At 56.9% G+C, this 24,795-nt stretch overlaps 1 protein-coding gene across 2 annotated transcripts in view; it reads right to left on the bottom strand.

The window, feature by feature from the left end:
• Positions 1 to 1,547: 1,547 nt before the first annotated feature.
• The window catches only part of NOL4L (nucleolar protein 4 like), a 127,445-nt gene continuing 104,197 nt past the window's right edge, over positions 1,548 to 24,795 (bottom strand). For both annotated transcript variants that reach the window (XM_058562945.1, XM_058562946.1), the window contains 6 exons: positions 14,736 to 15,013; positions 12,077 to 12,262; positions 11,809 to 12,000; positions 11,397 to 11,519; positions 10,721 to 10,922; positions 1,548 to 6,196 (listed from right to left, as the gene is read on the bottom strand). In XM_058562945.1, the coding sequence (XP_058418928.1) occupies positions 5,976 to 6,196; positions 10,721 to 10,922; positions 11,397 to 11,519; positions 11,809 to 12,000; positions 12,077 to 12,262; positions 14,736 to 15,013 (1,202 nt within the window). In that variant the 3' untranslated portion in view covers positions 1,548 to 5,975. The remainder of the gene's footprint in view (positions 6,197 to 10,720; positions 10,923 to 11,396; positions 11,520 to 11,808; positions 12,001 to 12,076; positions 12,263 to 14,735; positions 15,014 to 24,795) is intronic.

Raw genomic sequence — 24,795 nt, 5'->3', positions numbered from 1 at the left:
TACAAAAGATCAAAGAGGGGAGAGACTTTGCAAAGGATTCTTCTTAGGTTTCCTGTAACTGCTAAGCTTCCCTAGTGCGTTTTAAATTACTTTAAAAAAAACAGTGACATGCATGTTCTTTTTCCCTCATTGAGTCAAGTGAGGTTCACCTTTCTGGTCACTGAGTAAATTTTGGTTTACCTGTTCCATGGAGTCATTCCCGTTTGATGTTGTCCTGTACGCTGTTCACAACAGTAGTCTGGAGCCCTGTTTCAAGAAGCCAGACTGGGATCCAGCAGTGCTTCTCTGTCCTCAGGTGATTTCTCCTCGGATCCCAGTGCTCCCGCGGAGTTGCGGCCCTTCATCGGGAGGTAAGTGATTTCCTGGTTACCAGGGTGGTCGGTGTGCGGTCGGTCTGGGTCCTGGATATGTTGTCCCAGCTTGTGGGGTTTTAATGGTCCCTCAGAGGTTCTCAGCAGTGGTAGTTTAGGTAAGACAGGCATTTTCATGGTATTACTGAGGATTTGCTGCCCTTGGTCCTCCCCACTTGCACATGAAAATATGAGGCACCAAGCTGCCATCTTCTGCTCTGACTGTACCTACTACCATCCTTATGAGTCTTAGCCCAAAGTGTACCCCTCAGTACAGTGGCTTCAAACTATCGGCCCCTCTCCTTTTATCTACTTTATATATTTGGCTACTGTACAGAATTTCAATTTTAAAAAGATTCTTCTGCCATTACAAAAAATAAATGTTTTAAAAACAACTATTATATAGTATGTGTTTCTGTGTGTCTGTACACACACACATATGCAATTTTAACAGTAAAACTTATGTTTATGCTTTTAACTCACACAGAGTTGTTTTTAAACTCATGACAATCAGGTTTGTCCCCAGCCATATTCCTGCAAGTTTTCCTTAAAGTTTAACCTAAGTGATATATGTAGGATGAAAAAGTCTGTGCACAGGTGAACATCTTTGAAAAAAGCAGCCATTTTGTTTCCCTTCAAGGTGGGATCTGGGGTTTTGGGTGGAATGGATTGTCCAGTACAGAAGGTTCAGGACCAGGAATGGTCCAAGCCAGCACTGAGGGACTGTTTCATGAGTTTGGTTTCAGTCCGATGGAGAGCTGGGCACTGGGGTTGGGGGAGTGGAAAGGGTGTGCGGTTTGCAGGGAAACCACTGCGTTTCAGACCTTGCTGGGTCACTGGTGAATTTAGGTGAGGCGTGAGCCCACTGTGTCCCTGCTTCCTCATAAGTGGGGGCGAGGATACCTTACCTCTCTGGGAAAGTGACTGCAAGATTTCAGCATGGTGCACACCTGTGCTCGGCCCCTGAGGAGCACCAGTAAAGGTTCCTTTCCTTCCCTTTCTAACGGACGAGGTGCCAAAAGAAATTACAAGTTCATTTGTTCAAGGAAGTTTACTGGGGACCTTCTGTGTGTAGCTTGTGGGCAAGGAAAAGCTGGAATATACTAGTAGAAAGGTGTTTCAGTGCCAAACTAGATTTGGAAGGAAGAGAAGTAGCTGGCAGTGCTGCTGTTTAGAGGACACAGTGGAAATACAGCATTCGATTTGTTATTCAGTGTTTATTAAGTAGATTCAGTCTTATATATGATATACAGATTCAAAAGAAAAAAGATTCCACATACTTATGAAATCAGTGCATTTAGCAAGTAATACCATGGAGATAACAGCTTGATTAACAGCTCATTGGTCTTTTGTTAAGTGAGGGGAGAGGGAGTTGGCCTGTGCTAGTCATTCCACAAACAAAACAGAATTTAGTTGCATCACATAGAGAAGACACATTCTAAGAATTAAAATATTAAGCCACATTTACTGGAAAAACTCACTATATAGAACACATAATTTTTATAGAGCATTGAGGAGGAAGTCCTCACCTGCTTAGAAGAGCCACGTTAAGTTGCATAGGTGCATATCTGTAAAAATATAATTTAGAGGTGAAGCCATTGATTAAGTAATAAAGAGTCACCTTTAAAAGTTGGTGCCATCCACTGTTTGCCTTAAGTGCCATATGCTTACTGTCTGGAGCCCCCTGCCCCTCCCCAGAGGTGATGCCTCATGAATGAGCTGCCTCCAGGAGGCATCTGCACTGGACAGACTTAAAATCTCCTTTCAGATAGGGACCTCGTGCTCTTCCAAAACATGTCTCAATTATACCAGAGGAGTGACGACCTCTTGGGTTGTCCCTAAATCTGGGTGGCTTGACCCTGAAGGTCATATGAGTCATCTTCACCGTCCCATTCCCAGGCTGCTGGGAGAACTATGTCCACCCTACAGCTCTGCAGCAGAGTTCTGCTTTCACTTTTCACGTGTCCACGCCGTCACCTGCCAGTGGCGATTTTAAGTCTCTATTCTGAGCCCTGCTTCTAAATGGACCACATGATGGGGGCATATGGGCCATCTGCTGCATGGATTAGATTTTTCTGAGCTTAGAAAAGTGTTTTTCAGCAAATCTGAGTTCTCTGTGACGTAGGTTTTTTGTTTTTGTTTTTAAGTGGAAACAGGTAAAAAGTGAGAGGTTTTTGTGTTGTGGCTTTGCTAAGCAGGTGAGCTTAGTGAGGTGCCCCTTCCTCCTCAAGAGCGAGTCTTGCAGGACACACGGGGACTGGGGCATCTGTACATGTAAACAGTACACTTTCACTGAGTCCAAAATTAGGAGCAAAAATACAAAGGTTCACATTGGTCTTAGGTAGATACAGGCAAAAAAAGGAGTGAGCTGTTTAGCTCAGAAACAACAAAAACAAAGTTTCTAAAGCACCACTAAATTATATAAAAATCAGACCATGGACGGATTGAAACTGGTATTCTGGTGAAATACTTTACTATCTTGTAAAAAGTTTTACAAAAAATTACAAATTAAAAGTATCAACCCTCTGAGTTCAAAGCAGCATTTTGAAAATGAACTGGTAGTTAATCCTGTAACCACCTCTGGAGTCGTTAAGTGGCCCTTGGGAATACGGATGGCTGGGTTCCACCTGTTTAAAATCCTCTAAAACCTTCCTAACCCCCTGCCTGTCCCCCTCCCCCTCAACACTGTCCTCAGGTATAAACTGTCCGTTTGTACGAGTAGTGACGGTAGAATGAATTTCAGATGGGTTACATTATTACTGGTCTACTAGATGATCCACCACAAAGACCAAATTCCTATTTCTCCTGATTCTACCCTTCTCGTGGGAGTAGCCCCTGCAAAGACTCTGGAATTGGTGTATTGACTCTTGCATTACCTTTTTAATTTAGGATCCCAAATGATTAATTTGTGCCCTGAGGCCCTCCATGAGAATCTTAAATGGCTGTGGGGCAGGGCTCTGGAAGTTCCCTTTGGGAGAAGGCAGTTCCTGGGGTGCAGGTGGGACAGCAGTGAGCGAGGTTCAGTAGAACCAGCTCTTTGGTGCTCTCCAGGTCAGGAGGAGAGGGACGGGGTTGAAGCTGCATCTTTTAAAACAAAAGCAAAACAGAACAAGTTCCCAGACTGAAGGAGCTAATGGATCCTGTTTCCTCACAGTAATCTGCTCCTGATTCTGCCATCACCGGGGCTTCCTGTGTAGCTTCACTAGGAAGGAGCCTACCCAAGAGGCAGGGTCAACACGACAAACCCCCTGTCCCGGAGGGGCTGCTGTGAACCCCAGTGGACTTTTACCGCTGGCATTCATTTCCCTTCTCTTGAAACACACTGAACCTGCTCTTACTGCAGCACTAGGCAGGCTGAAGGCAGCCAGTTAGGACAGCTTGAACTCAGAAAAATGCAACTTCAAACTGTAGCTTATACTGATCCTTAGCTCTAATCCCCTGTGTGGGTGGTGGCGGGAGCCCCTTTCCCAGTCTTTCTCACTCCTGTCTGTCAAGAAAAGCAAACCGTTTGTGCCTGGCTTGGGTACTGCCTCTGGGAGGAGAAATGACTTGTTAAGCAATTGATATCAAGAATTCTAAGGCGGCGATTGTCTCTGCCAGTTTTTAACATTTTCACAAATTGCCTGGGGTAACGTGTTGCAAAAGATCTTCTGATTATTTTGTAGTATTGTTCACACACAAAAATAAATATTTACACAAATTCAAACGTCCGGGAGTAGTACTGAGCAGGGGGCGCTGAACATGTGGATGGCTGGGTGTGGGAGAGGGCTTGGGCACTGGAGCTTGTGCTGTGCTAGGGGCAGTCTCGCATGTCCTGGCCCTGACCAGAGGCTGGGGATTGGTCAGATGGAAGGCAGAGGTGGTGTGGCTGGGTGGGGAGTTGGAGGCCACTTGACAGAAAAAAGACCACCCCCAACCTCTAGCGGCTGGAAGTAAGCACGGGGTGGGCACCCTACCTCTTGGAGTTTCTGGATCCGGGAGCCAGAGCTCAGTTACGGATCTGAGGCAAGGCGGGGCGTCCATGCTGGAGCCCCTCCCGCCCCTCCTGAGGGTGGTCTGCCACAGTGCTGGGAGGCAGTTGGCTGCAGAAAAGCTGGTTTGGGAAGGGGTGCCTGCTTTGGGGTTGAGTGGCTCTCGATCCGAGGGTCCACTCGGCCCTGGGTCCCCTGGGGCCTCTTTGCTCTGAGGGAGAAAAGGCAACAGAGGGCTTCTGCCAGCTCTGGGCAGGGGCGGGCAGCGCAGAGCTGCTGTCATGGCTACGGAGTGTTGCATGGAGAGGCCCCGTGGGCCTTCTGAGGTCTGGGCGAATCCCTGGTTTTAGCAGCACTGGTAGGTATTGCACTGAGCAAGAGGAAGTGCCTATCGGGGAGGGAGGAAACCAGGCCAGCCTTTTCTTTTTGCCCTTTTTCACACTCCAGGGATTATGGGTTTCTTCCAGGACTGGTGCTTCAGGAAGAAGGGCTGGTCCTAGGAGAACCCAAGTGGCTTCTCCACTTCTGTTGATAGTCCCTTTACTCCAACCACAGGGGCAGGGGACGGGAGCTGCCGTTCACCCAGGAGCTCGCAGCTGCCATTCCTGTTCAGTGGCTGCCTGACAGCTGGGAACTCACCCTGAAGAAACGGGCCTTGCCAGAGAAGTGTCTGGGGGGCCCAGGCCTGTGCAGAGAAGTGTTCAGACCCGGCTCCCTGTGGGCAGGGTGAGGGCAAGGGCCCTGCTGACCGGCTGCCATCTCCCAGCACTCTGTCCTGGCAAGCAGCAGGGAGGGCTGGGGCCAAGGTCCTCCCTGGGCTCCAGCTCCTGGCCACCCATCTGGACTTACCTCCCAGGCAGACACATGGTGTGGAGGAGCTGGGAGACAGCCATTCAGAACAGGCTCGGGGCACAGTGTGGAAGAAGCCCATGCTGGAGTGTGAGGTAGAGTACAGGTGGCCGTGGGACTGGGGCTTCTGTGGGATGGGGGTGGGGGAGCCGTTTGTGTTTGTCTTTGCTGTGCAGTGGGTGTGGGTGAGGTCCTCCTGCTTGGCAGTGCTGGGCACTCAGAGGGACAGCCAGCCCGGTGCCTGCCCCACCACACCCCCGCCCTGCTGGCCCCAGCCCGCGCCAGTGTAGTGATATGGAATGTTAGGTCACAGGGATACATCCTTCTGATCAGACAGACACAGACTGGCAATCTGTACAAACACAAAAGAATCCATTTTCAGAAAAATAAATTACTAAGGGGAGAGGAAGAAAGGGTCCACTTTGTTTTTCTCAATAAATATGCAATTCTGCTCACCTAAGACTTGAAAGGTAATTATCTGGGGGTGGGATTCTAACATCAGGGTCCACGAAGATGATTCTAAATGGAGCAGTGGCCCCAGCGCCTTGTTGGGGGGAACCCCAGCCCCTCCAAAGCTGCCCCAATGGCCTCTTCCAAGCAGGTCAGAGCACCCGTGTGGTGAGATTCCAAAAAAAAAGTGTCCTTGTGCCCAAAGTCTCAGGTGCTTGGAGTGTGGCTAGAAACAGCTCTTTTGGATCCCACCTCTTTCAAAAAACAAAATGTACCAACTGGTGAGGCAGGAAGCCAGGTCCGGGGCAGGGACAGCCTCCTTCCCTAGGGTGGTGCACTCCAGGTGCCGCTGGGGTCAGTTCTGCTGTAAAATGAGGTTTTCCAGTTCATCTGCAGAGCGCAGCAGGAAGGCGGCAGACTCTCGGTAGCCCGCGATGAGCTGCCGCACAGCACTGATCTCTGTGGGGCTGAGCTGGGCCGTAGGCATGGTCCTGCTGGTGCTGTTGCTGGAGGGCGTGGGCGTGGGCGTGGTGGAGGTGGTGGAGGCCCCGCCCTTCATGCTGAGGTCTGTGGGCCCTGTGGAGAGGGACAGTGAGGGTAAGAAGGGAGCGGACACCTGGTGTGGCATCCGGGAACTGCCGTCATCCTTTACTTTGTCCTGGGGGCCTGCTGTGGGTCAAGCACTTGGGCCTGAGGCCCTTGTCTGTCTTGATGGTTGTACCCCTAGTGCCTAGAATGGGGCCTGGTACCAGCAGACAAGATGTGGAGTTCTCTGTTAACCCCTAGGGTGATCCTGCAAGGAAGGGAACCTTATTGTCACCGTGTGACAGGTGAAAGAAGCTGAGGCCTGGACGTCAAGAGTTTGCTCAAGATCACATGGCAACCGTGTGCACACGGCTCTGCATGCAGGGCAAGGTGGCATACAACAGGGGCACGGGCTTTGGCATCAGGCAGAGCAAAGCTCCGACCCTGGCTCCTGGCACTGATCACACCTTTGCTTCTTTCTGAGGATCGTCAGGTAGATGGTACCCACCCGACAGGCACGCATCCCAGCTCTGGTCTCCAGGTGAGGAGGCGGCCATGAGACAAAGGAGATTCCCTGACTTGCAACATGGTGAGCAGAGCTTGAAAGGGAACTGATGGTCCCCGAGTGGAAGTGTGGGCTGAGCCCTGTGAGACAGGCTGTTGGCGTGTCTGGTGGGCGGCACAGGTGTGTGTGACAGAGCGGCTGTCAGAGGAGAGGGTGTTCCAGACACTGCAGGTAGGCAGGGGCCCGACACCCCCAAGAGGGAAAGCCCCAGAGTCCACAGTGGAGCCACAGAAGACCAGGAAAAGAAAGACGTGTGTATGTGTGCGCGTGCTCAGACAAGGAAGGAGCTTCTGTCCAGCAGGAGAAGAGCAAGAGAGAGGCCAGCTGCCCTGCTTGGCTGTGGGAAAGAGGTTGGGGCTACACCAGCCAGTGGTGACAGCACCCTGCAGGAGTAGGGCTGGAGGTGCGTGTGTAGGGAGGCGCTGGGGTGTTCACTCAGTTTCTGATAAGCTGCAGCACCTCGAGTCCCCCTTACTTTGAAGAGGTCTTTTGTGCTCTAGTGAGGTGAAAGGTTAATGCTGGGACAGGAGAGAGTGTGGGGTGGGTGTGTGAGGGTCAGAATGGTCAGGACAGGACCCAGAGGTTCTGTCTAGAGAAATCATCTCCCCTTTGCCCTCAGTTGGTGGCAGCAAAGAGAAAGCTTGAAATCTTCTGAAACATTCTAGGGGTGTTGGGGGGACCACCAGGCTCTGTCTCCTCTCTGCCTTTCCCAAGCAGCTCTATCTACAGGGTGGACGGCTGGCTGTGGAGTCAGCGAGCCTGGACGCGGGGCCTGCTGTGCCACCCCACAGGCAGTTCTCTAACTTCCCTGAGCCTTGGATCCCTCATCTGCGACACGAGGACGCCGCTGTGGGGCTGAGCCACACCAGGGGAACCCTCAGCACGGCCAGGGGCTGCCAGTGTAAGGGCTTCTCAGCCTGCGGGAGGCCCACTGGGAAAGGGCTTCCAGACAGGTTTTGGGCTTTCTGAATAGGCTCCCAGAAGACAGGGAAGCTCCTGGAATTTGAAAAGCATTCTTTTGAGGTGTTCAGCGAGAAAACAGCCAAAGAAGAGAGGATCTGGGGGTATGGGAGCTGGAGCTTTCTTGGGGAGGCCTTCTGACCCAACTGGGTCTGCCCTCCCCCACCACTGGTATGCAGAGGTGATCTTACATGGGCGTTTGGGCTGTTCTCCGTCACCAGCCATCCCCCCACTACCCCCCAGGTGCTGACAGGGCTTTCCTCATGATTGCATCCTCAGTGGCAATTTTTAGGCTGCTCTAAAGAGAGATGGACAAGCTCTTGTCACTGGAGACATCTAGACCAGAAGTAACATCTTGGGAGAAATTATGGAAACTTGTCTGCTGCTAAAAGGAAGCTGGAAAGCCCCCAGATGAGGAAGGAAGCTGGAATCTGAGATGGGATGATTTGTCACCTGGGGTTATTTCCTCTCTAACCAGAGAACATGGACTTCAAGAAGAAGGTCCTAGGAACTTGCTAAGGAGCATCCTTGGAATTGAGAGTCAATGGAACAGTTACGTCTGTTAAAATGAAATGCAGGAGGAAGGAATGGGGCTGTGAACTGCTGGAAACAGCAGCCAAGCAGGTGGCTGACTCCCACGCTGGTGGCCAAATGGGCTACTGGGACAGACTGGGAGCTGCGCTGCCTCTGCTGACTGCTGGATGCTGCAGGGGCTGGACCCAGAGGCCGGGGGAGGTTTGGTTCCCTCTGGACAATGCTCGGGGAAGGCAGAGGAAGGCTGGAGCCACCTGCCACAGTTGGTGTGAGCTGACCCTGGGCTTCCTCTCTTTCCTCCCTCCATCCCCAAGTCTGTCCTCTTCACGCCTGTGCTCAGAGCTGTCCTGTCTCTCCTGGGCTGTAGCTACAGCCCAGAAAGCAGAATGTCCCTGTTCGCTGCAGCCAATCTGATCTGGAGCCATCCTCCCTCAGGCTCTGATTACAGGCGATGCTCAGGTGGCTGGGTGGTTGTTGGAGGGGCCAGGAGTGGGCACGAGTTGCCCCGCACTCCAAGCAAGCCAGGCAGAGCCCGATTCCATCTAAGCTGATTTGCATCTCCAGATGACAACCTAATGAGCAAGTGAGGAGCTCTGAGCCACACAGACGGCTGCCCAACCAAGGTACCGCATTGACTGAAGGATCATTTAAAGGGCTGCCACCGGGGAGGACAGTGGGACTGGGTCCGTGCAGCCACACGGCTGCTGTTGTTTTCCTCCAACTGCTGGACTTAAACCCAGTGCTCACAGGACACGTGCTGCCCCAGGTGAGGAGGTAAATGAGCAGATCTCTGCCTCAGTGACTTCACCACCCACCTCTCAGGAACCAGAAATCTGCTCACAGACAGGAGACTGAGGCTCCGGGAAGTGCAGGGGCAGAGCTGGTGGCCTCCTCGAAGCCTCTCTGGCCGATGTGAATAGGGTGGGGAGTGCAGCAGTTCCAGAGCCCTCGAGAAGCCGAGCTGCAGCCCTGAGACAGGCCATGCTGCACGGCACCGGGAGGAGGCTCCTTACCATTGCCTGCTGCCTGGGAAGGACGCAGCCCAGACTCCCCATGTGTAACAGGGGATGTAACCTCCCTGCCCTGGGACCTGTCTTCACACAATAGGGCTGTCAAATGGCGCTTCCTCTTGGAAGGAAAGCAGCCTGCTTGGGGCAGCCATTCCACCCCTCACTGCGGCTGGCCACTCTGGCCTCAGCCTCAGGGATTAGGGCCAGGCAGCCTCTGATTTTAGGTTAAGAGGCATTAGGAAGGGATGAGAAGTTAAGCCTGGGCAGGAATCTTCCAGGGACCTGCACATACTTCTGGTGGTGGGGGCCAGGTGAGTGGAGGGTGCCTGGACTTTCTGCCATGGGTAGGGACCAGCCCTCTCTCTCGTTGCCTAGGAACAGTGAGGGGGTCTCCTGCAGCCAAGGACAAGGGCTAGAATGGAATTCTCAAGCATGGTCAGCTGAGACCTAGAACCAGGGTTCCCTGGCCTGTGGGCAGCACCTGCTTTCAACCTGCTCTGCAACTTGCTCTCACCCTCAGCCCTGTCTCTTGCCTCTGAATGACCCCCAAAGCACACTGCTGCTGCCTCCTGCCCTCCCCATAAATTCTTTTCACCACAACGGCAGACAGAGCACCATTCACGGCCTCCTTGGCTTAAAAACCTATCGTGGCTCCCACTGCACACACAACAAAATCCAAGTGCCTGGCCCAAGAGGCCCTGAGATCACCCCCCACAATCCCTGCCAGCTCCCCAAGGCCGTCAGGCTGCTCTCCACTGTTAGAACCCATTCTTCCCCTGCTGCACCCCGACCCGGGGCTCAGTGAATAGGCCTGAGGTCGCCACTCCACTTCCCACTCAGGGCAGTGCCTGACTCCACAGGGAGATCTGTATCTTTTCGGGGCCTGTGTGTCCTGTCTGTATCTGAGTTGCCTGGGAAGAGTGACAGAAACACCTAGAGAATCCCCAGCTTACAGGAGTGGAGCGGGGAGACAGCTTAACACTGCCCCCGGTGACCTAGAGGGGCCTCCATAGTGCAGGGGCACAGGCTGCAGCTGCACCTGGTGAAAGAGCCTTGATCTCACAAGTGAGGTCATGAGCTGAGGCGTGGAGACGGGGGCGACCCAGCAGGCCTGGACCAGCGACCACCTCACTGAACCTCGGGCACTGTGGGTGAAATGGTGTGGGGAGGATTCACCCCAGGCAGAGAGCAGGGCCCAGCTGGAACAATGCTCACAGCGGCCCTCGAGGTGGTGAAACCGGGGAGAGGCCGAGCCATGCAACCAGTGGAGCCCCGGAGCAAGCATCCTTGGAGGCGAGGAGGGAGTGGGAGGCTTTTCGTTTTAAGCAGCTCATGTCTTCCTTGCCTTCCAGTCCAAGGACTGGCTAAAATTATGAGATGGGGAAGGTCCCTGTGCCACGAAGGAGTCACTTTCCCTGCTGGCATCTACTTCCCCCCTGCCCCACCCTGTGCAGATGCAGCTGGGCACTGTTGGGGAGCCTGGGCACCCGGGTCTCCCGCACTCACCGTTACTGTGATTTCCTGTCTGGAGGGAGGTCGGGGGCTGCAGGTTGCTGCCCAAGGCCCCGTACCCACGGTAACTGTAATTGAGGCCGCCATTGACGTACACAGGGTCCTGGGAGTAGGAGGAGGCTGGCAGTGAGTAGGTAGAGTGGGTGATGGCTGCAGAGTCCCGGGAGTGCTGCTTGTCCAGGGCTATGGGCTCGTCCTGCAGAGGGGAGGGAGGCGCTGGGGAACCACAGGGGCAGGAAGCCCCGACCACTGTCCCTGGATGGGGGTGGATGAACGCTGTGGCCCCAAAGCTCCTGGGACCCCATGCTGTGACCTGCAGGACTCTGCTCTTCCTTCCTGGTCGCCTTGCTTGGGGCCCCCCCCACTCTGCTCATCCCTCTGTGGGGCAGACTGGATCTGTTCCTGCCCAGCTGAAAACACTCTCAGGGCCCTCCAGGCTCGGGATGGAGTCCAGACTCCCTAGGTCTGCAGGGCCTTTGTGACGGGGCTCATCCCACTTTCCCCACCTACCTCCAGCACCTCCCCAAGGTGGCTCCCTCACCCTTCCAAGGACTGCCCTCCCTGCTCCTCTGCACCTGGGCTGTGATGTCTTCAGAATGACTGACAACCACCCTTCCACCCCCGCCTGCCGGGGAGCAACCCCTGACAGCAGCGGGCAGTGAGCAGGTACCTGCGAGGACTGGTAGATCTCCAGGCGCATCCTTTTGGCTGCTTTCCTTGTCTCACTCTCACAGGCAGCTGCCAGGATGTTTTCTGCCATGGCCGAGGTCAGGTGCGGAGGGGTGGGTCTGGTCTGCAGGCAGAACAATGATGGAGCAGTGTTTGGGGCTTGCACAGAGACCCTGCCCTAGAGGAGGGTGGTGCAAGCCTGGGGCTTGGGCTCTGGCGCCATTATCTATGGAGTTGAGCCATCTTTCTGGGCCTCACTTCCCCTCTCTGTGGAACAGGGATCACAGTGTCTGCTTCCAGGGGCACTAGGAGGTAAAGTGGCCAGGAGGAGGCCCAGGAACCCCAGGAGGGTGGCTGGCTGGAGGTGAGTGGTGATGTAGAGGGAAGGGGGCCGCTGGGGAAGAGGGGCTCACCATCTCCATGCCGTTCTTCTTCATGCGACGGCAGGACTTGAGGTACGTGCGAATGCGCTTGCGGGCCCGCTCCTGGAACTCGGGGAACTGCCGGCTGCAGGACTCGATGATGGCCTGGATCTTCTCCTTGGGCTGCTTGGAGATGGGCACCATGCGGTCCAGGTTCTCGTCCACAAAGAGACGCACGAACATCTGTGGGAGATACGGGCTGTGGGAAGGGCTGGCCCAGGCCATGGCCCCGCCCCACCCCGCCCTTGCTGGCGCTCACATTGAAGGCCTTGAGGCGCTCAGGGTCCATGCCCTCAGAGTCATTCATCTTGTCGTTGTCCTCGTGGTCGTCGTGGTCGTCGTCGTCGTCATCTGCTGTGGGGGCCCGGCCCACCGTCAGGTCCTCAGGGCAGCCACTGACCTCGGTCTTGATGGAATCGTAGCTCCCCGAGCTATAGGGCGGGGACTGAGAGAGGGCGAAGGACGGAGGTCAGGCCAGGCCCTCTTTTGGTCTCCAAAAGGCCAGGATGAGCTTGGGGCCTGGGATGGTGAGCACACCCAGCTGCCACGTGAGCCACAGCTGTGAGGCCCGAGCAAGTCACCTTCCCTCCCCTTCATCTGTAAAATGGGACAGCAATGCTCCCACCTCCCTCCCTGGGTAGCTGTAGGAATGCCTGCCGTGACAGCGCATGCAGAGGCCTTGCGCCCTGGAGGCACTGAGCGGAGGGTGTTAGTGGTTTACTCCACAGCGGTGCCCACACCCAGACATGCCACACTGTGCGAGGGAAAAGCAGACACAGAAAGGATTCCCACCACCAGCCAGCCTCTTCTGGTTGTGCCAAGACCCGTTCTGGCTTCAGGGTTTTCCTCCCTGATCCCCAAGGGGCTGCAACCCTGAGTTGACAACTGAGTTGTCACAAAAGCAGCGAGTGTGCTGTCTGCCAGGGAGGAGGAACAGATGGGCTGGAAGAGGGAACCAGCCAAGGCGACAGGTCCATTAGGCGAAGCATGTTCCCAAAGCTCCTGGGCTGGGGTTCTCCTGTCTGCCACTGCCCCCTGGTTGACGCCGTGAGCCCCAATGCAGACAGCGTGTGTAGAAAGGGGGAGGGGGACCAGGCCCAGCCCACAGGGCAGTCACCTTGTCCTACAGCAGAGAAGGGGATTCAGCCCTCTACTCCCACCCCACGAGCCCCTCCTGGAACAGCCCCTTCCCCCATCTCCCCTTGGAATGCTCTTCCCCACTTCCCTCCCTGCTTTCTCCATCTTGGTCACCCTTTAAGGCTGAGTTCCCACATGCCCTATCTTTTGCCCCCTGCCCTGGGGGCACACATGCTCTGGAAAGGCTCTCTGAGTACCACTGTCGTTTGCCTTTTACAAAGTTTGTGCCTTTGGTGAGTCCTGACTTCACTCATTGGGACCCTGGCTCACAGTGTCCCAGGGCATGGTCTCTGCCCTCAGGAGGCGGGCATCTAGCAGGGCCAGGAGACAAACAGCCGCAGGTCAGGCCTGTGATGTGGCCATGTGGCAGCCCGGAGGGGATCACAGCTCTCGTTGATGAACAAATGGATAAAGACGGCACCAGGCGTCATATTGATTGGCACCTGGTCCCACGGTGGCTGCCACCACCAGGCCTCCCTGTGAACATGCCCATGGGGGTCGCCCCTCCCAGGGCCCCTGGCCTAGTGCCCATCTCTTGATCCATACATGGGGTATTTTAAAGGGGGCAGGTAATATATGTCAATTATATCTCAATAAAACTAGGAAAAAAAAAAGGGGGGCAGGACCCAGGACCTCCAGCCTCCCGCTTGGTGGTGCCAGGCTTACAATCTAGTGTCAAAAGACCTCCTGGGCCCTGGGCAAGTCACATTCCCAAGCTGCTCCTTAGCCAATCCTCTGCCAGTGTCAGAGGAGACAGAGAAAAGAGAACCTGTAAGATACAGGCTGTTGGTGGCATTTATGCTCCCATCTCACTTCCTTGGCCCACACGTGTGGCCTGAGGGCATGGTGGCAAACTCACTCTCCAGTCTTTGCTCACTGCGGACAGCAGCTATGCCTGCCCCTTGGACCCAGTCAAAGAGGGGAAGGCTGTGTCTGGGCCAGTACCTCTCCATGGCCTGAGCTCAGACAAATAGTGACAACTGAACACCCATCCATTTGTACAGAACTTTCCCATGAGACATGCCATCAGAGGCAAGGACTGGCACCCACCCCACCCCTCTGCAGAAGAGAAAACAGCCCAGGGAGGGGAAGGAACCTGTGCAGGGGTATACGGCTGGAGCCCAGCGTGTAGGGCTCCAAGAAGGCTCCTTGGGCCCCCCAGCCCTGGCAGGAGAAAATGCTCCCAGGAGAGCTCATGGGCCCAGCAGCAGCTTGCAGAAGTGTGAGGGGAGACCCCAGAGAGCACGGGGGAGTGCCAATGGTGAGGGCATCTGCCCTGCCTACCCTTCCCCCACCCCTGTCAGCCTGGTCTATTGAGTTTCCCATATCCACATCCCTGGGGCCTCAGACAAAGGCCTCACCCTTTTTCTGCACCATCTGTGAAACGGGGACAGGCATGCAGAGTAGCCAGGAAACGTGAGACCTTGGGCCTCTGTGCTGAATGCGGCCACTTGCTGCTGTTACTCATAGCACTGTGTTCTGGGGGTGGAAAGGGACAGGCCACACATCACCCACCACCTCCACCACGTCAGAGGCCATCACCCCACTCCACAGATGCAGCTACAGGCTCAGAGAAGTAAGGGCCTTGCTCGAGGTCACACACTGAGTGGTCTCCTGTTCCAGAGCCTCCCCAGGGAAATGGCAGAGCAGCCACGGCCACCACCCTGGACTTGGTGTCACAACTCTGAGCACATACAATTTCATCTCAGCCTTGCACGACCCTGACACGTACAGGAAGAAAGAGAGGCTTCCGGCTCAGGCGGGCCTGCAGCCCCACACACCTCAGGGGTGGTCTTCACCCCGTACTTGACGCGGCTCCGCAGTCCGTCCGTGCCGCAGCCGTCTGAGGGGTAGGAAGGCGTGCTGAGCGCTGTGCCCGGTGGGAGCTTGTCACACAGGTTGATGGGCTGATCCTCGGAGGTGGTGGTGAAGTCCATGGGGGCCACAGCGCCGTTGCCATTCATCTCGGGGAAGGCGGGGTCACCCTGCGTGCTGCTTGACGTGGATGGGTTCAGGGTGGAGGAGCCATTGCCGCTGCCACTCTCGGAGGAGGAGTCGTCTGGAAAAAGAGGCCTGGGCATGAGCCCCCAACCCAGCACCTACTGTCCCCTAAGACACCCCCAGGGTATAGTGGCCACAGCAGCCACAGGGAGTACTTGCCCTGTGTTGGAGGTGAGCACTGCTGTCCCCCTTAGAGGCTCGCCTTGCCCCAGCCCGAGGTGGGGACAGGGTCCCTCTGCCAGAAACAGGCCACCAGGAGTGGAGTGGTCACGGAGTGTGCCGGGTGTGGTGGTCTCCTGCACTCCACACCCACAATCGCCACATCCAGGCTCAAGGGAGGCCCAGCTTCAAGGGCCTGGGAAGGAGTGGCTGCAGCCTCAAGTCTGACCCGCCTGCTGCCAGCCAGAGGTCTTTGGACACCCCAGATGCTGCCTGGGGCCGGGCCAGGGCCCACCTCTTCCCCTGGCTCACCACTGCCTTGTCCCTTCACAGCCCCTCCCCACAGAACCCCTTCCCCACAGCAGGCCCTCGAATTTCTCCTTCCTCTGCCTGAGGAGGGAGGGATGGCTCCATTGTGACCGCCCCAGTTACCCGCTCCCTCCTGCAAGCAGGCCCAGCCCAATCCTGGCAGCCTATGCACAGACACAGCCACCCCCAGATCTGCCCTCTGTGCATGGCCACGTGGCCTTGGACACCCAGAGCCAAGGCTGCAGGGTTTGGGGTCTGCATCCCCTGCACCTCAATGGGCCATCCTGCTTTCCTGAGGTGACAGCCCAACAAAGCTCTGCCAAGGGCGCCCCCTGCTGCGGAGAGCACAGCATTGCCTGGGAGATCCGGGAGGACGAACTTGAACTAGGGGGCTAGACATTTTCAGATAAATTCCAGGCCCCTCTTCCCCACCCGGTCCCAGCCTCCTGCTTGATCAGCCGAGACGGCAGAGGCTGAAGCTACACTCAAGTTCCCGGGGTCACTGTCAGGTGAATACTGCGTGGCTCCTGGTGGCGCCCAGGTGCCCGGGCGGCTCTGCACCTGCACCCAGAGCGGCTGGGGGAGGGGAGGCCACAGTGAGCACTGACCGCAGCCCAGGCAACCCCTTCCCCCAGGCCAGGGTCGCGCACGACCCACCCCCACCCTCCCAGTCGGCAGATTATGAAGATTTAGTCCCTGGTGCTGGGCACAGGCGCCTCCGGAGCGTCCCCATGGCGACCGAGCGGCTCTAGCGCCTCAACCAATCGCTGGCCTCCCGGCTGCCCGGGGGCGGGGCCAGGCTGCCCATCAAGCAGTCGGGGCCCTGGGCAGAGGGGGATGGGAAAGGCCTCGGCGCAGTGGCACCCCTCCCTCTCAGCCGAGCTACTGCAGGTCTCCCGGGCCAAGCTGCCTCTCCTCCTCCTCCTCTCCCTCCGGGCAGCCATGCTCCCTTCATCCTGCTGCAGGGGAGGTACAGGCTCTGCTCAGAACCGCCCCACAGCTCCCCGTTGTTCAGCTACACCCCAGAGTACCCAGGCCTGCGGCCCTGCTACCTCTGGGACCTCACTGCCCATCCCCTCCGCCTCCATCACAGACGCGTCTGGTTTTTTTCTGGCAGTATCTCCAGCGACCAACCCAGACGTTTGTGGAATGAACAAATCACCCAGCAGTATTTACTGAGCACCTACTGCGTGCTAGCCTGGTCCCAGGCTAGGAAACAAAGTAGTGACTACAACCAAGGTGCCAGCTCTCCTGGGGGGACAGAGCGCATTAGGGAACCCACAGAAAGTGAATGGGCCACCAACTGCCCTCCAACTTGCCAAACTGCACCCGTTCCCTCCACTCACCCCAACCAGCTTCCTTGGCTGCCCTCCCTCTTCAGCACCCCCGCTCCCCCAGGTCACAGCTCAGTCTCCACCCCACCCTTTTCCAGCACCAGCCTAATCATCACTCTCCTGTTCCCCACAGCCCACTGAATCAGAGTCCAGACTCCTGCCCAGTGTGTTCCTGATCCCATGACCTCTGCAGCCTCCCCCCAGCCCAGGTCCCACTATACTGGCCACCACTGGACCTCACATCTCCAGGCCTTTGCTTGGGCTCTGCTGTCTGCCTGCCACGTTGCTTGCAGCTCAGTAAATTTTAGTCAACCTGGCTCAACGCTGCCTCCTCAGAGCAGTCTTCCTTCCTCCGCTGTCCCTAGGAAGGACGTACTCACAGCCTCGACGCCAGCAGGCACCTTTCCCTCCTAGGGATACTTCCTGCCTCCTTCACCTGGCCCAGGGTTGGTCCTGTGAGCGGCCCACCTCCCATCAGGGTGGGGCCTGTTCCTGGAGAAGCCCCTACCCCTGACGTTCAGGAGCCTCTGCTGGGACGAAGGAGCTGTAAGGATGGACAGACAACATACTGGCTGGTGGTCTGAGCTCCTATGAGCTCTGGCAGGTGCCCATTCTTAGCCCACCTTGCAGGTATGACTTCATACCCTGGCACCACCCCCAAGAGGCCACTTGCTTGACCTTGGAGGGCCACGTCTTCCTCTTCTGGAAGGAGGGGTTGCTAGGAGGGTCAATGGGCACCACACCTGGCACACAATGTGCTGCCAGTCACTGCACTCAGCACAGGCCAGAGGTGGTACCCCAAACACCTGCTCCCTGACCAGGTTTTCTCCCAGGAGGAAGAATCTTGCCCTGTGCCTCCCCAGGCGTGAGCATGTAGGGTGCTGTGAGGATGCAGAGACAGGCGCTCCTGGCCCCTCCCAGCTCAGGAGCCCAGGGTGGCGGCCTAGACTCTTGAGCTGCCAACGTCCCCGGGCTGTGCACCTGAGCTGCCCAGCCAGGGAGCCACAGGCACTGGCTGCAATAGTGGCACCCGCCTCCCACCACTCAGATGCCACCCCTGTCTGGTAAGGGAAGTGGCTGGGTAGATGGGACCCGTGAAGCACCAGGAGCCCAGACCTTGTGTGGCCACACATTCCAAGTTTTCAGAAGAAACTAGAAATCCATACCATTATGTAACTATCCAGATTTTAAAATGTTGATGACTGACTTACACTGTTTACATTTTGAAAAACCTCGCCAGATAAATGCATAAACAAAACATGGTCAGTCCATGTAATTGAATATTATTTAGCCATAAAAAGGAATGAAATTCTGACACATGCTACAACATGGATGAACCTTGAAAACATGTTAAGTGAAATAAGCCAAACACGACAGGACAAATATTGAATCAGTCCACTTATATGCGGTATCTAGCATAGGCACAGTCACAGAGACTAGAAGGGGTTACCAGGGGCTAGGGAGGGGGCTGGGCAGTGATTGCTTCATGGATACAGAGTTTCTGTTTAGGGTGATGAAAACTCTGTTTTGGAAATAATGGTGCTGGTTGTACCACATTGTGACGTACTTAATGCTGAACTGTACACTTAACAATAGTTAAAATGGCAAATTTTATGTTATACGTATTTTACCACAAAAATCCCCCCCAAACAAAACAAAACCTTGAGCAGACAGTGGGCCCCAATTCACAAGGTCCATTTGCCCCCACCCCATTTACCCAGGCAGGGGCCAAGCCTCTCCCAGCCCCACACTGCACCAGGGGCAGGAACGCCAGCCACACACAGAGCCCACAGAAGAGGGACAAAAGAGTTACAAGAGCCTGTGCTCCCCCATCACGCTGCTCGGGCCGCCCTCAACCCAGCGTGCTAACCAACTGCCCGCACAGCCTGCCCCAGGGCCCCCCCGCTCATGGGGCTGCCTACAGCTCGGGTCCACTCCCTGCCGACAGTGGAGGCCGCGGGTCTTAGGCAGAATGCAGAGGGGCTGTGGAGTGGGATGGACACCAGCTGTGTCTCCTTGAAAACACCACTTCACCCTCTTGAGCCTCAGTCTTTTCAAAATGGGTGTCACATCAGTAAAATAGGATTTATATGGTGTAGACAACACCTGGTGTAGACAGTAGGCGGTAAAAACAAAAAGCGGGTTCCCTACACCCCGCATTTTCTCACTCCCTAATGCATCTCCTTCCGTCACACGTCTCCCCTAGACCAGAACGCGGGTCCTGGGGGCCCCTCAGCGCCCAGCCAGGTGCCAAATCTGAGGTGGGCACAGCGAGGAGAAGAGGGAGAGGACAGCGCCTGGAAGATGCTCTTGGTGCCTTCATCCCTTCCTTTTCTGAACATTACCGGGTGTCAGGCCTGAGTGGGGTACTGGGGACACAGCGGTGAAAAGATGGGGGCGGTCCCTGTCCCGGCGGCTCATGCTCTAGTGAGCAAGAAACCAAACCTGAAGGTTCCAGAGATTGGGCTCTGAAGAGAGCGTTGCGAGCTTTCCGGCCCTTGATCCATGCTCCCCCCAACCCCTCCTGCTCCTCCTCTTCGGGGAAGCCCTCCCTGACTGCAGAGTCCCACTGAAGCCCCAGCTCTGGACCCCTCCTCTGCAGAACTCACCCCAGGGTCTGCACTGTGTAGGAGGGAGGAAGGGAAGGCTTTCTGGAGGAAGTAGCCCATGGAAGAAGCCTCAAAAGACAGCTGAGAAGCTGAGAAGGCCCTGGAGCAAGGGCTGAAGCATCCTGATCCCAGCAGGGGCAGAGGAGCTGCTGGGGGCCGGGGCATGGGAGTGGGAGGTACGGGGGGGGGGGGGGGGCGGGCTGTATCCATCCACCCACCCCCAAGGTAGTGGCTGTGGTCCAGGCCAGGCACAGCCGCAGGGATTGAGTTCAAACCCCCAAGCGGAAACCAGACGCCCTCCCGTGGGCCCAACAGGCCCTCCTGGCAGTGCCCCCCACTGTCATCCCACTCCCGCTGTGCTCGGGGCCTTTGCACTTGCTGTTCCCTCTTCTCATGACACTCTGTCCTCACCTATCTCTCTGGCACATACTCTTTTCTCCAGGGCTTTGCTTAAAAGTCACCTTCTCAGTAAGACCTCCCTGCCCAGCCCCTTGCCCTACTCTGACCCCTTTACCTATTTTTTCCAGAGCACTGATCACCTCCTCATATTGTGTCTCTGGTCAGTGCCCAGCCCCCTGTAAGCCACCCCAGCCCCACAGACCCAGGGTTGGCAGGGCTGTATTGGGTGGGCCCGGATCACTCCTGCCTCTCCAGAAACCAAACCCCTTCCTCTGGTGAGGGCACCCCGAGTCTTCCTGGGTTCCCGGGGGTCAGGACTGCCCACCACACTGACTGGTGATGGGCATCTGACCAGCTGGACCCATGACAGTCCCAAGGCTTTTGCGGAAATCATGGGAAGAAGCGCTGTCTACCTTGGGGGCTGCTGAGCCCACATGGCAGGGAAGTCACACCGGGGAGAGCAGGTGACAGGCTAGCCTGGACAAATTCCCCAAATCCACCTGTGCCTAAAGCCAAAGAAGGCCCTAGACTTTCTGGTTATGGGAGCCAATAATTTCCTTATTGCTGAAGCTAGCTGAAGGCAGGTTTACGTTGTCACGTGCGTCTGGTTTGCTCTCAGTAATCCACGGTCCTCCCCGGGGCGGGGCCGAGGGGCTGGACTCACCACAACCCCAGGTCTGTCCTGAGGTGGCTGTACCCGCAGGAGGGGCGGCTGCAAGGCCCCACCCCCAGGGTCTAGCACAGCGCCTGGCCCAGAAAGCGCCTGTCACTGCGGAAGGAAGGGAGAGAGAAACGGCAGCATCCCGGGCCGAGGCAAGCTGGGTTCCGCTCCATTTCTAACTCTTTCCTCTTCCCATCCCCCCTCCAAAAAAGACTGATTTAAGGGAGACATGGACACGCCCCCAAACCCACACCCAGATGGACGCAGCGGGGCCCAGCTGGGGCAGGGGTGTGGGCCTCGTGCCTCCTGACCTTGGGCACAGCCCGCCTCCTGGGCTCCTCTTATCTGCAGTCCAGGGAGTTGCTGCTGACGCCCTCTTGGGCTCCGACACTTTATGACCCTGTGAAAAAACCCAGCTGGCCCCACGGGCACTGAGGGCCTGGCACACGCGGGTAGAAGCTGGGCCTCCCAGGGGTGCGGGCCTCCGGCCACGGGCTCTTTGGGCAGGCGTGTGTGCTGCCTGACCCCACCCCAGACCTGGAGCTGGAAGTGACCCTCTAGTCCCCACCTGGTCCTCATCTGTGCTGCTGTGCCAGGAGGCCCCTCCAGGATGGGCACCACACCCGAGGCCCAGGACAACGCCAGCAGGACAAGAGTGCCCTCAACCTGTGACTGAGCGAGCAACGGAGAAAGGGTGCACCGAGGGGCAGCAGGGAAGCAGTGAGGACGCATCCCTTCTGAACGTTCCCACAAAACCAGGCCTCCCCAGCACGGTGAAGGGCAGCTCCCCAATCTGGGCAGGACGCAGAGCCCACCACCTGTGCCTGGAACGCCTACGGGCAGGGAAGCACTGCCGTGCCCATCCATTTAACGTGGGGCAATGTGCTGCTATTCAAATGGGGGAATTAGTGATGAATGGGGGAAATTGTTCCTCCCTCTGTCCCGTCTCCAGAAGGAGACAAAAACCCCTTTTACCTCGGCAAACAATGCCCTTATGTGGGCGCCAGTGCCCCGCAGCCTGCACAAGCCCAGCTCTGTGCGAGCCGCCAATTGCCACACCGGGCTCCGGGGCCACAGCCAGTGACACCCTCTCCCAGTGGGCGACCCGCGCTGGCTCCCAAGGCGGGAAGGTCTGCCATCCCCAGGACCACGGGCTGGGCATGTGGCCACGCCAGCCCAGCGTGCCCGGCGCAGGCTGCCTTCTGTGGCCAGAGGTGTGGCTGCTGGAGGCAGCGCCTCCCTCTTTCCTGGGTTTCTGTCACAGCAGCAGCCAGGCAGGGGAGAGGTGGGAGCATCAATAATTCACACACAAAAGAGATGAGCAGGGGGAGGAGGGGGGAGGGGAGAGTGCTGGAGCCAGCAGCGCCCCCGTGGGCTGGGCAAGTGTGGACACCAGGACGGCTCCACTGGACGTCTGAAGAGCCAGCCCCTTCCTCCTCCTCGGCCACTGTGGCTTTGGGCTGCAGTCTGGGGGCACTGACTCTGCTCTGCATTTGGGGTGTGCACCTCATGAGGGCTGCCCCCGCCTGCTTTGACAAAGGCCAGTGGCCTGGGCCGTGTTTACATGATGCATAGTTCCCAGGAGCACCAGGCTCCTGGCAGGCTACCCTGCTCTTCCTCCCGGAAGGAAGGAAGGGGGAGGGCCCTGGGGTCAAACGGGGGACACTGAGGAGCCGGGCCAGGCAGTGCCATTGGGATCCCACCATCCTGGGTGCCGGGGCCGCACTGGGAGCCTGCCCGCCATCCAGCCTTCAGGCCCCAGCTGCCCGCCTAGCTGCCCCTTCTGAGCCCCCTGCTCCGTCCCTGTGGCTCCACCCACAGCCTGGCTGGGCCCTGCTTCCCACCTGGGCTCCACTCTCGCCTCCGATGCCGCCAGCCCAGGCACTTGGGCACCTCTATTCCCCAGCACCCGCCCTCCTGCCTGACCTTTTGTGACTCATCCTTTAAGCAGGTGCCAACATCTGGGGCCCTCAGAGTCTAGAGCAGCGCTGTCTAATAGTAAGAAAACGCGAGCCACATCTGGAATTTTCAATTTTCTAGTAGCCACATTAAAAAAAAGTGGAAAGAAACAGGTGGGATGAATTTTAATAATCAATTTTGTTTAACCCAATATATCCAAAATACTATCATTTCAATAAGTAATCAATACTGTATTAAAACTGAGATATTTTACGTTCTTTTTTCACACTCAGTGTGTTTCACACATTCAGCACGCCTCAATTTGCATGAGCTTTTTTCAGTAGCCGTATTAGACAGCGCAGACCTAGATTTTCGTGATTTTCCTCTAAAATAGAAATCATTTCTCTCAGTGCAGGGACCCCGGGGTCCTGGCCCCTCGAGAGGTGTCCAAGCCAAAGATGAGAGTTTGAGTCTTGGGGCAGGTGGTCCGAGGTGGGTGCAGGACTGGCGGCGGGGCACTGGGGACAGGTGCCACCTTCGGTGAGGTGGACATCAAGTGTGCGTCTGGCGCTGGGCACACTCATCAGGCCTGATTTGCACAATGTCCCCCTGCAGCAGGCATCAGAGAGGAACCAGGGGCTCCCAGAGGGGAGTCATCGGCTGTCCCACGTGTGCCCCAGTGCTGCCTGACTCCCAGAGCACCCACCCCTGGTGCTCTTCTGGCAGTCCCTGAGGCCAGCTCTTCTCTAGGCCTTGGTTTGCCCATCTGTACTATGGGACAGCTCCCCACCCCTGCCACTGCCCTCCTTCCTGCAGCCCCTCCCCCAATACACACTGGCTAAATATGCCCAGGAGAAAACACTCCCAACACGAACCGCCTGGGTCTGTGTCCTCCCAGGCCTGACATTCTCCCCAGTCCTACCCTCTAGGCCAAGCAGTGAGAAATCAATGCTAATTCCATGTGCAAAAAACTCTAGCCCAGAAGCCCAGTGCACCCACCCCCCCAAAACAAATCATGTGTCCTGAGAGCCACTTCAGGCGACCGTGTGTGAAAGATTCATGGGGCAGGGCCCTGGCCCCAGAGGGTATGAGTGTGCGCATGGCGTCTGAGGGCCCTTGGCAGGCCCTCCACCAGCCCTCTCGGAAGCCGGTCTGGGTTCGGTGCATCCCAGTCCTTAGGTCAGAGTGATGATGCCACCGTGGCCCCTGTCACTTCCTGGTTCCTGAGGAAGTCGCCCTTGGACAGGCTCAGGGTGGCAATGCCTCTGCTGTACCCCTCCCTCCCCAGGCCTCCTCTCCAGCACAGCAGGACCTGCCTCCACAGAGGGTCAATATGAAGTTAGGGTCTATATGCGTCCAGGGCTCTGCCTTCCCCATGGCCCAGCAGGCCCAGGCTAATCTTCAGGTATGTGTGGGGTCCCTCTCCCTTTCTTAGCAGGTGAGCCTCACCCCCTCAGGCCCAGGAGCTTGTCCCGCCCTAATGTCCTCACCAGGTGTCTGGGGCCTGTGGGGGCCTAAGACCCTGGCAATCTGTACACGGCTAGGGCTGTGCAGGCCCGGCCTGCTCCTGGGATAAAGGGATCTCTCGGAGCTGTCTCCCAGCCTTTCCTACCCCTCAGAGGCCAGAGGCCAGGACAGCCCAGCATTGTCTGTGCCGCCTGCAGCCCAGCTGATGATGGACACTTTCCTGTGACCCGGGACTGCCAGGGTGGCCCACAGCCAATCTCTAGAAGGGCTTGGGTCCCGGTTCTCTGCTCCTGGGGGAAAAGGAGGGCAGGAGGCCACCCAGTGTGGACGTTTGGAGCCTTGAATAGGAGCAAAATACTCTTGCTCTAGAAGGACGGGGGAGGTGTGACCTGTATAGCCAGAGAATGAGGCCCAGACCCAGTTTCTAGCCTCATCTCAGACAAATAGGGTCCGAGGGATGGATAGGGCCAAGATAAGCGGGTGTGGGGGAGAGAAGGCTCAGGTTAAGGGCCACCGCAGGAAAAGTCCCTCAGAAGCCATCCCAGGGAGGCCACAATCCTCCCCCCATGTGACAGTGACCAGGGCGGACGTCCAACCATGAGTGTCACGTCCATGGGGAGTTGGCTGCAGCAGGCCATGGAGCTGCCTCCCAGGGGTGGGCCCGTGGGAGGGTGGGCACCCATGTGCAGAGAACACTAGAAGTGGCCAAGGCTCAGGGGTAATGTGGGTGACCGTCTCCGAGCCCACACCGCCTGGCCCCAACTCCCACCTGCCCCCTCCCCACTAGCAGTCCGGCCTCCTGCCCATTCCCTTGCACAAGCAGCTTCTCCTGCTGGCCGGGAACACTCTGGCGTCCTCAGAGCCCAGGACAGTGGCTGGTACACAGGAAGTAAGCTGCTGCCCAGGTGCCTTCTCCTTGGACAGCAGAACTGACTTGCAGCTGCCCGCTTCACTGCCTGCCAGCATGGGAGCCTGGGACGGGCCTGGAGTTTGCCAGTTCAAG

The sequence above is a fragment of the Diceros bicornis genome, chromosome 19 (genome assembly GCF_020826845.1).
Source record: "Diceros bicornis minor isolate mBicDic1 chromosome 19, mDicBic1.mat.cur, whole genome shotgun sequence".
In the NCBI taxonomy this organism is placed as follows: Eukaryota; Metazoa; Chordata; class Mammalia; order Perissodactyla; family Rhinocerotidae; genus Diceros; species Diceros bicornis.
Note: the sequence above shows the minus strand (reverse complement) of the source record. Positions and strands in the feature narration are given on the sequence as shown.